General features: G+C 60.9%; 4 protein-coding genes across 4 annotated transcripts; 3 read left to right on the plus strand and 1 right to left on the minus strand.

Annotated features, from left to right (window-relative positions):
- The first annotated feature begins 727 nt into the window (after window positions 1-727).
- On the plus strand, window positions 728-2,891 carry THITE_2107061 (uncharacterized protein). Its single transcript, XM_003648931.1, has 3 exons — window positions 728-1,044; window positions 1,100-1,128; window positions 1,200-2,891. Exons 1-3 carry the CDS (start codon window positions 876-878, stop codon window positions 2,331-2,333), a joined length of 1,332 nt encoding a protein of 443 aa, XP_003648979.1. The 5' UTR covers window positions 728-875; the 3' UTR covers window positions 2,334-2,891.
- THITE_2169241 (40S ribosomal protein S29) lies at window positions 2,873-3,781 on the minus strand. Its single transcript, XM_003648932.1, has 3 exons — window positions 3,612-3,781; window positions 3,398-3,497; window positions 2,873-3,294 (listed from the first exon to the last, which is right to left on the minus strand). Exons 1-3 carry the CDS (start codon window positions 3,671-3,673, stop codon window positions 3,286-3,288), a joined length of 171 nt encoding a protein of 56 aa, XP_003648980.1. The 5' UTR covers window positions 3,674-3,781; the 3' UTR covers window positions 2,873-3,285.
- Window positions 3,782-3,954: 173 nt separating this feature from the next.
- THITE_2107066 (uncharacterized protein) lies at window positions 3,955-5,796 on the plus strand. Its single transcript, XM_003648933.1, has 2 exons — window positions 3,955-4,766; window positions 4,825-5,796. The coding sequence occupies exons 1-2, from the start codon at window positions 4,253-4,255 to the stop codon at window positions 5,457-5,459; spliced, it is 1,149 nt and encodes a 382-aa protein (XP_003648981.1). The 5' UTR covers window positions 3,955-4,252; the 3' UTR covers window positions 5,460-5,796.
- Window positions 5,797-6,365: 569 nt separating this feature from the next.
- On the plus strand, window positions 6,366-9,703 carry THITE_2107069 (uncharacterized protein). Its single transcript, XM_003648934.1, has one exon. The coding sequence runs from the start codon at window positions 6,749-6,751 to the stop codon at window positions 9,446-9,448; it is 2,700 nt and encodes an 899-aa protein (XP_003648982.1). The 5' UTR covers window positions 6,366-6,748; the 3' UTR covers window positions 9,449-9,703.
- Window positions 9,704-9,753: the final 50 nt, after the last annotated feature.

A 9,753-nucleotide genomic window follows, 5' to 3' on the forward strand; every position in this document is an offset into this window, starting at 1 on the left:
CAAACGGCCGCGGGATCTGAGATGGGATCTGGGCCGGGAGAGAGGCAGCAGATCTCGGCGTTGGTTTCACAGGACTCGGGTCCATTCCAGCAGGCTCACCCATCATTGGAGCATCACATGTAAACCGGATCTGGGATATTGAACAGCTCGCACTCACTCGTCGATCACGGCCCGTTTCTTTCCCACGAGCCAGATGTTCCCACCGTCGTCCCGAGCGTCTCCGAGGACGACCGGGCGACGTCCCTCTTCCAACCTCGAGCCCACGGCAAGGCCGAACAAAGCCCGGATCCGCAAGCACTGGCCGCTGTCTTCTCCGCTTGGATGCTTCCCAATGGAATGACACCGCCCATGTACTGTCCCGCCGCCCTGAACAGAAGGTCGCTGATGTGCGCGGCTTGAGTGCAAGGAGTACCAAGACCGTGACTTCTGAGCGGTGGCAGCGAATGTATGAAGCCACTCGCTGAATGTCTAGGTACGGGTACCAGGTAGTTTTCGACCTGTTGGTGCACTTGGGTGGACAGGAAGCACGGACTAGGGGAAATCGGAGGTCCCGGGCTCTTTCTTAGAGAAGCGCGTGGATTTCCAGCTGGTCGAAGAAGGCGCGTTCTCCGCGGTGCTGCCTCGCGGGAGCACGTGGACAAGGGCCAGTTTAGCGCTGCTTCCGCGAGGCTCGAGGCGGAGGGCGATCCGTGCCCGCTGCGGATCCTCTGCTGTGCTTGGCCCTGGTTCGCCGGATTTTGGCGACAGTTGAGCCAAATTTTCCACTGGAGACACCCGACTCCCTTCGCCAGCTTGTTGACCTGCGGATTCCACCATCTCCGCTCCTCCTTCCACTCTTTCGGTGTGTTTGCGAGGTTGTGCCCGGAATCAGAAAGATGCCTGCCTCACTACGGACGATCGCTCCGTTCCTGCGGACGGCGCGCCTCTCCCTTAGACAGACCCAGAGCCCGCTTGTCTCGCTGCAGCGCCAGGCCAGGACGCCTGTCCTTAACTTCGCGCGCACTTACGCCGTCTTCGAGCGCACCAAGCCTCACGTCAACGTCGGTATGCAAATTGCCCGCCATGTGTTGTCGCCCTGCTGCTGACAGTTGCTTCCCAGGCACAATTGGTCACGTCGACCACGGAAAGGTCCGGCCGATGCCCCGTCGCGCTTCCCCCTTGGCTTTGCAATCCCCTTAAACTGACTCTTCCCCCGATAGACGACCCTCTCCGCCGCCATCACCAAGCGACAGTCCGAGAAGGGCCTGGCCAACTTCCTTGACTATGGCGCCATTGACAAGGCCCCCGAGGAGCGGAAGCGCGGTATCACCATCTCGACCGCCCACATCGAGTACTCGACCGAGAAGAGGCACTACTCGCACGTCGACTGCCCCGGTCACGCCGATTACATCAAGAACATGATTACCGGTGCCGCCAGCATGGACGGCGCCATCATCGTCGTCGCCGCGTCGGATGGTCAGATGCCCCAGACCCGTGAGCACTTGCTGCTGGCCCGCCAGGTCGGTGTCCAGCGCATCGTCGTCTTCGTCAACAAGGTCGACGCCATCGAGGACCCGGAAATGCTGGAGCTGGTCGAGATGGAGATGCGCGAGCTGCTTACGTCGTACGGCTTCGATGGCGACAACACCCCCGTCGTCCTCGGCTCCGCCCTGTGCGCGCTGGAAGGCAAGCGCCCCGAAATCGGCGAGTCCAAGATCGACGAGCTCTTGAATGCGGTCGACGAATGGATCCCCACGCCCGAGCGTGACACCGAGAAGCCGTTCCTCCTGCCCATCGAGGACGTCTTCTCCATCGGCGGCCGCGGCACCGTCGTTTCGGGCCGTGTCGAGCGGGGCGTCCTGAAGAAGGATGCCGACGTCGAGATCATCGGCAAGGGCACCGAGATCATCAAGACCAAGGTCACCGACATCGAGACCTTCAAGAAGTCGTGCGACGAGTCCAGGGCCGGTGACAACTCGGGCCTGCTGCTCCGCGGTATCCGCCGCGAGGACGTCCGCCGCGGCATGGTCGTCGCCGCGCCCGGCACCGTCACCGCGCACAAGAAGTTCCTCCTTTCGCTCTACGCGCTCACCAAGGAAGAGGGCGGCCGCCACACCGGCTTCCACCAAAACTACCGCCCCCAGATCTTCATCCGCTCCGCCGACGAGGCCTGCACCCTCACCTTCCCCGAGGGCACCGAGCACCCCCACTCCAAGATCGTCATGCCCGGCGACAACGTTGAGATGGTTGCCGAGCTCCACCAGCCCATCGCCGTCGAGGCCGGCATGCGCGTGACCATCCGCGAGGGCGGCCGCACCGTCGCCACCGGTCTCGTGACCCGGATCATCGAGTAAACGGCTGCCCGGCGGCAGTGAAATGTACGATGTCGGGGAAGCGCAAGGCATCCACACAAGACGGTGTGGTGTGTGTGCACAAGAGAGGGAGGCCGACCGGATCTGGGTCCCGTGGTTTCTTGTGGGCAGGGCGGAGCGGCTAGGCGCTGCGGAGTTCAAAGCCCGCTGTACAATGTATGTACAATCTGTGTCTATGGATGTATTGTTTTTATGATGGCGCCGTTGCTTGGGAGCTGCGCCCATGTGTGACCATTTGAGGGCTCAGAGATCTCCCCTCCCCTTATAGAGTTGTTCTTACCCTTGTAGTATAGAAGAAATATGCATACACGGGGCAAATAATGAAGGTTGATGAACGCACGCCTGGGTCAGCCGTTCAGTCATACCAGTCTGCTAAGGGGGTATCATCGACTTGGGAAGAGTAGGGTTGCAATGGGCAGCGTCTGTTCCGAGAACGGTCGAGGAGTCTGCGGACACACACCTCATGAAGCCAAAGTGTTCCATATCCCATACGCAGTAATCCGTACTCCTGCCTCCTATCCCAACCGTGTCGATTCCCCAGCAACGAACAGGATAGCAGCGGCCAGTGGCGGGCAAGATTACACGGGTGGATGAGTGCGTAGGATTCATTCCGAATTGGTATTTCCCCTTTGCCGGCGCGACTCGTGCAAGCAAGAAACCCCGCCGTGTGAACTCCATAGCCCGGTGAACTTGGGGGTAAAAGCCCGCAGTGCTTCCTCTAAGTCCGCATATGGCCCTGGCCCCCAGCTCCGGCTCCTTCCGTTCCCGAGCAACCCAAGCAAGAACAACACATGCCTTGGCGCCGGCCTGTTGGAATCGTTTTTTGGCGTCATAGAGACGCCGCCGGTCCGCTTCTCAACCCATCCACACACCTCGCGTCTCAATCCCCCCTCGACTCAACCCCTGGCTGCCATCGTTTGTTTCGGTCGTTCGTTTACCGGTACTGATGAGAAGAACCCAGTTAGATAGATCCCTCCCCTGGAAGGCGCCCACGCGCCGACTCGAACATATTGGGACCGGCTGGCAGTGTTCAAGTAGCGGCGTACCTTGACGAAGCCAATGTCGGCGGCCTTCTCGCGGAAGCACTGACGGCAGATGTTGAGGCCGTACTTGCGGATCAGACCGGCAGTGTGGTTGCAGACGCGGCTGTGTTGTTCCAAGACGCCCACTGGTCAGCATTTCTTCTTACTTCTTCTTCGTCATTGCTTCTCCTCCCCTCCTCTTCATCCTCCGTTGCTCGTCTGCTTCGTCTGGACCTACCAAGAGCGGGAGCCCTTGCCGTAGTTGCGCGGGCGCGAGTTCCAGACGTTATCGTGAGCCATTTTGACGATGGAAGGCTTGTTCGGTTTCCGCTTGCGAGAGCAGGAGAATTGGCTGCGGGAGAAACGGGGAGTTGTGTCGTCTTGAGGACGCCGTCGGCCGAGATTTCGATTCGTGCAAAGCCGCGCTGGTCAAAATTGGCGGAGACTTTTTTGTGCGGGAGGGCTTGCCAATTGGGTGGCTGTGGGAATGTGGCGTGCGTGGCTGGTTATCTTATCGTTTATCAAGAGCAGCATGACAGTGCCGGTTGGTTCTGTTGGCACAGTGATGGTTCTGCGGTGTGGTTCTCGCTTGCGGGGCAGTGCCAGGGCCAGGGGTGAGCTCCTCCAATGCTCAATGCTGACAGTGGCTTGATGGGCAAAGTGGCATCTTCTGACGGCGATTTCAAAGCAGCCCGTTGCCCGTTGCCACCCTTTCTGTTGCTCCCAGACTTGGGTTAGTTTATTTTTGGCGGGCGGTCGACTTCTTTTTTCATCTCATTTTGCTGCCAGAGTCGCATTGAGGTGCATAATTGTAAAAATCCAATTCTCCCTTCACCTCCGACCAGCCGCCGTGGTGTTCGGTACCTATTCTTGATCGCCATGGTGCTCATCAAGAGCTTCGTGCTCGCCAGCCTCGCAGCTGCGGCTGCCGCCAAGTCGGCTGTCCTCGACCTCATCCCGGATAACTTCGACAAGGTGGTCCTTAAATCCGGCAAGCCGACGCTGGTCGAATTCTTCGCGCCGTGGTGCGGCCACTGCAAGAACCTCGCGCCCATCTACGAGGAGCTCGCGCTTGCCTTCGAGCATGCCAAAGACAAAGTACAGATCGCCAAGGTCGACGCCGATGCCGAGCGGGACTTGGGCAAGCGCTTCGGCGTGCAGGGCTTCCCGACCCTGAAGTTCTTCGACGGCAAGAGCGACAAGCCTACCGAGTACAACGGGGGTCGGGACCTTGAGAGCTTGTCCAACTTCATCACCGAGAAGACTGGCGTGCGGGCGAGGAAGAAGGTGGCGAAGCCCAGCAGCGTGGTCATGCTTACGGACTCGACGTTCAAGCAGCACATTGGCGGGGACAAGAACGTCCTGGTGGCCTTTACCGCCCCGTGGTGCGGCCGTAAGTTATCTAGATCCGCTGGTTGTTCTTTCCCGAGACCTGCGCTGACGATCCGCAGACTGCAAGAACCTCGCGCCCACCTGGGAAAAGCTCGCCGAGAACTTTGCCAACGAGCCCAACGTCCTGGTCGCGAAGGTTGACGCCGATGCCGAGACGGGCAAGGCCACCGCTGCCGAGTACGGCGTGAAGGGGTACCCGACCATCAAGTTCTTCCCGGCAGGCAGCACCACGCCCGAGGATTACAGCGGCGCGCGGTCCGAGGAGGCGTTTGTCACCTTCCTGAACGAGAAAGCGGGCACGCACCGCGCGGTCGGCGGCGGCCTCGACGCGGTGGCCGGCACCATCGAGTCGCTCGACGCCGTCGTCGCGAAGCTCGTCGGCGGCACTGCGCTAAGCGAGGCGGCGGCTGAGGCGAAGAAGACTGCCGAGAGCCTCACGGACAAGGCGCAGGCCAAGCATGCCGAGTACTACCTCCGGGTCTTTGAGAAGCTGGGCAAGAGCGAGGAGTATGCGGCCAAGGAGCTCGCCCGTCTCGAGGGCATCATCAAGAAGGGCGGCTTGGCGCCCACCAAGCTGGACGAGCTCACCAGCAAGACCAACATCCTGCGCAAGTTCGTCGAGAAGCCGACGGAGAGCGAGGACAAGGAGGAGAAGGAGGAGAAGGAGGAGAAGGCGGCGAAGGAGGAGCTTTAACTCTGAGACGAAGATTCCATACCATGGTCTGGCTGAACTAGCAATGTACAATTCCAATTCCATGAAGGTTACATCTCGGGTCTCGGCTGATCTGGGGCTCAAGAAAATGGCGCCGGCTTGTTCCGTGACAACTGATGTTACCCGGCACCTGGTTCACCAAGCGACGCTATCCCATGCTCCTCCCGTCAAACTCCGCAAACTCCGTATGCTCCTGCCTGCAAACAAACCGCTATCCATAACCCCAAGCATCAGTTAGACCCAGAGTTCTTCTCTTTGTTGGCCGTCAACTGCGCCTCAAGGTTGTCCAGCCGGCGCGACATCTCGTCCACTAGAACCCATGTCAGCGTGCGTGTTGTGCGGGCCGGCAAGTGAGTGCATGCTCTCATAATGCGGCCACGGCAAGGCAAACCTACTCTTGGCGAATATCTCGCTGGAGATGCCGGCGAACTTGTTGGACAGCGTGTTGAGCAGGTCCTCGATGTGAGCCGTCAGCTCGCCGCGGGCGTCGTCGATTGTCTGCTGCAAAGCGGTGAGTGGGATGCAAATCGGAGTAAGTACCTATCCTATGTCTGTATGGGGGGGATGGGTCTGAGATGGGGGGGTTTGAGGGGGTGAGCGCACGCTTGCGGTTTGGCTGGCCGCTGTTGAATCGTTCTTGGACGCCATATTCGCTTGTTTCTGAGATTACAGTCTGAATCTTTTGGGAGAGATTCAGAGAAGGGGTGTGAGGCGGGTTGGTGCTTGACTTGGCAGCGTGCAACCTGCTACCTTTAATGTCTTACAACAGATGGGAGGGTTCTATGAAAGCGGAACTGAGAGACTTCGCCAGGAAACCTAGGGGGACTGCACTGTGCATAGCACTTGCAGCACTGTATCCGCAGTGTAGCCTTAACTGCCAAGTGGGGCCGCCACTGCCATGGATGTTACACTGGACATGGATGACTGTATCCGGCAGTTCACCTCACTTCAACTCTTCCAGTCCTTGAACAGGCGAACCATCAGCGCCTGTTGTTCTCACATCTCTCCCAAAGCGAACAATCTGTTTCTACTTGTCGGTCTCGGGAAAAGTCCAACCTTTACGTTTTATGAAATGAAGCAGTAGCCGAAGCGGCCAGGTAACCGAGTGACCCGTTCCGGGCTCGAGCTTGTACGTGTCAGGCCGCTCATCGATGAACAATCTGTTCCAACCGTCCGGATCCGTCAGCGAACGAACCATGACCCCTCTGCTCTGCCCATAACATCACGAACTTGGCACGCCCAAGCGATGATTCACATCCCCTCCCGCTGCCATGCCTTCCATATCGCGCGAAAATGCGAGAATCTGGCTGCTTCTCACCATCTTCTTCCTGACCATCCTCTCCCGGAATGACGGCCCCGCCCTGATCACGGGCCCCTTCATGGGCGCATCCCGCCTCGGCCGCCTGCGCGATGCGCACCGCGTGCTGAACAGCACAAAATGGGGCGACTTCGACCCTCACGAAGCCGTGGAGGATGCGCCGCCGTGGCAGGCTCCCCGCTTCCTCAACCTGACCGGCTTCCGCCAGACCGACGGCTATGCCTGGGTCGATCTCCCCTACTTCAGGGACCGCTGCCGTCAGTGGAGCCGCCACGCCTATCCGCCGAAGGACGGTCCCGACGAGTGGGACCATGGGCCGGTTCCCAAGACGTGGCAGAATGCGACCGGCACCGTGCATGGGAAATGGGTGCGGCGCCCGGGCTCGGTCGTCAGGAAGGCGAGCGGCTACAATCTCACCGCGATTGCCCCCGGCGTCGACTGGGTAGACAGCCACGTCGAATGGGGCTGGAACGTGACTGGCTCCCACGGCACGATCTTGCTGCGGCTGGCTGAGGACGCTGACGACGCGCCGTATGAGGAGGAGACAGAGGAGGGCCAGCGCCCGCGGTCGGCGGGCATGGCAAGAGAGATTTCGGCCGTGGCCGACATCCAGGACGAGGCAAATTCGGCACCCAGCTTCGCCGTCCGACTCCATGGCGTGCACTGGCCGCGGCAGGGCTCCATCCTACTGACGACGACAACCGAAAAGTTCTCCGGCATCTTTGGCCTGCCTCATCTCGCCCCCGGACCGGACTTCTTCCAGTCGAGCCAGAAACTGCTGAACCGGACTCTGGGAGAAGTCCTCCGCAAGAAGGAGCGCAGGCGATTTGCGGACCCCAGCAACCCTTGGACCCCGGTGGTCGAAGAGGAGATTTCGGTTCCGCTGCCGCGTTGCGAGTACATCATGTATTTGCAGCTTCATCCGCTGGACCCCATATTTATCGGCGAGACCGGGCTCGACGACCAGCTGGTCCCCGTCGTCGATCAGCTTGAGAATGAGCTCCGATTCCCCACCGGCGCGCCCTCCAGAGGCACCCCGGACCTGCGCATGTCGCTCGTCGCATGGTCTCCGGATTGTGCCTACTACCTCGAGTCCAAGGGCCCACCGCTATTCCCTTCGGTCGAGGGGCAGCACCTCGTCGGCGTCAAATCAGAGGTCCTGCTGTCTCGGACCAAGGCGTGGATGTTCGGGTTCGCCGCCGTTCTCATGGCACAGCTGTGGCTGCTCAAAACGCAAATGAAGGAGTCAAATACCCCGTCTACGCTCGGGCGTATCAGTTTCCAGACGATCGCTATGATGCTGCTGGCCGATGGCCTGGTCTTTGCATGCTCGTCGGCCTGGAGCCTCTCGGCCACCAACACGTTCCTCCCTTCGCTGATCCTCACCTTTGCCGCCTTCATGTCCATGGCCATCGGCGCTGGGTTCCTGTCCGAGATTCACAAGCACCAAGAGCCGGAGCGGCGGCGCGAGCAGAATAGAACCAACGAAGCCAACGCATCACGCACCCCTCCCGCCGCGGCCCCGTCCCCCGCCGCTGCCACATCAACTTCCCCCGGCATGCTTCCTGCCCCCGTGACCGCCGGAAGCGCTGCTCGTCCTTCCTCGCCCCCAGTCATCATTCCCTCCGACCAAGACATCGACGCCGAAATAGCCGAGAACGCCGCCTCAGGCGCTGCCGCCCTCACATTGCCAACTACCCGCACCCCACCAACAACAACAACAACAACGGCAACAACAACCACCACTCCTCCCCGCCCGCGGGTCAGCGCCTTTGCCTCCATCACCGGGACCTTCGTGACGATCGGCATCGCGATCCTGATCCTGACAGCCATGTCGATGGCGTGGCCGCCGCGGGCGCGCGCGGCGCTCTTCCACGCGCTGGCGTTCGCCTACCTGTCGCTCTGGCTGCCGCAGATCCGGCGCAACGCGCGGCGCAACAGCCGCCGGGCGCTCGCCTGGCGCTTCATGGTCGGGCAGTCGGCGCTGCGGGCGCTGCCGCTGGCCTACTTCTACCTGCGGCACGACAACATCCTGTTCGTCGAGCCCGACGCGGTCGCGTTCGCCGTCCTCGTCGCCTGGCTCTGGCTGCAGCTCGTCGTCCTGGCCGTGCAGGACGTGCTCGGCCCCCGCTTCGGCCTGCCGCGCAGCTGGGCCCCCGAGGTCTGGGAGTACCATCCCGTCCTGCGCGAGGACGATGCCGAGGCCGGCGGCTTGCCCATCGGTCTCGTCTCGGCGGCGTCCTCCTCCTCCTCCGCAGGGCTGGGTGGCGGCGGGGCCGGGGACAGCGCGGCAAGCTCGCCGGTTGCTGTCGCCGCGGGGAGGAGGAGGAGCTGGTCGTTTGGGGACGGCGGCGGCGGGGAGGGAGGAGGCGAGGACGGAGCGAGGAGGCGGGAGCGCGAGAAGGAGCTGCGCCGGCACGGCATGGCGCTGCGGTCGATCGACTGCGCCATCTGCACCGAGGTGCTCGAGGTGCCGGTCGTGAGGGCTAACGCGAAGGATCCGTCGGCCGCCGGCGGGCTGGTGGGCGTGTTTGCCCGCAGGGTCTACATGGTCACGCCGTGTCGGCACATCTTCCACACCAAGTGCTTGGAGGGCTGGTTTAGGTACAAGCTGCAGTGCCCGATATGCCGGGAGGAGCTGCCGCCGCTGTGAGGCGGATGATAATGTGGCCAGCGGGGTCCTCATGATTTGGGGTTGTCGGTATGAACTGAGAGGTATGTACGAGGCGCCGAGCCAGGTTGTCGATGAGAGACATGGTTGTTTTTGGGTTGAGGGCCAAGTAATGCAGGAGAGAGTGGGTGTATTTTGAATGTATGCATAGTACCTACAAAAAGCAACGCGTAATGAAGCAGTCTTGGAATGCCAGTTCCAACTCGAAAAGAAAAGTATGGCTCAGTCAGGGAAACGAAACACGATTTGATCAAGAAGCCGGAAACCCAAAAAGCTCCCTGACCAGC

This window comes from Thermothielavioides terrestris, chromosome 1, assembly GCF_000226115.1.
Source record: "Thermothielavioides terrestris NRRL 8126 chromosome 1, complete sequence".
NCBI classification, from domain to species: Eukaryota; Fungi; Ascomycota; class Sordariomycetes; order Sordariales; family Chaetomiaceae; genus Thermothielavioides; species Thermothielavioides terrestris.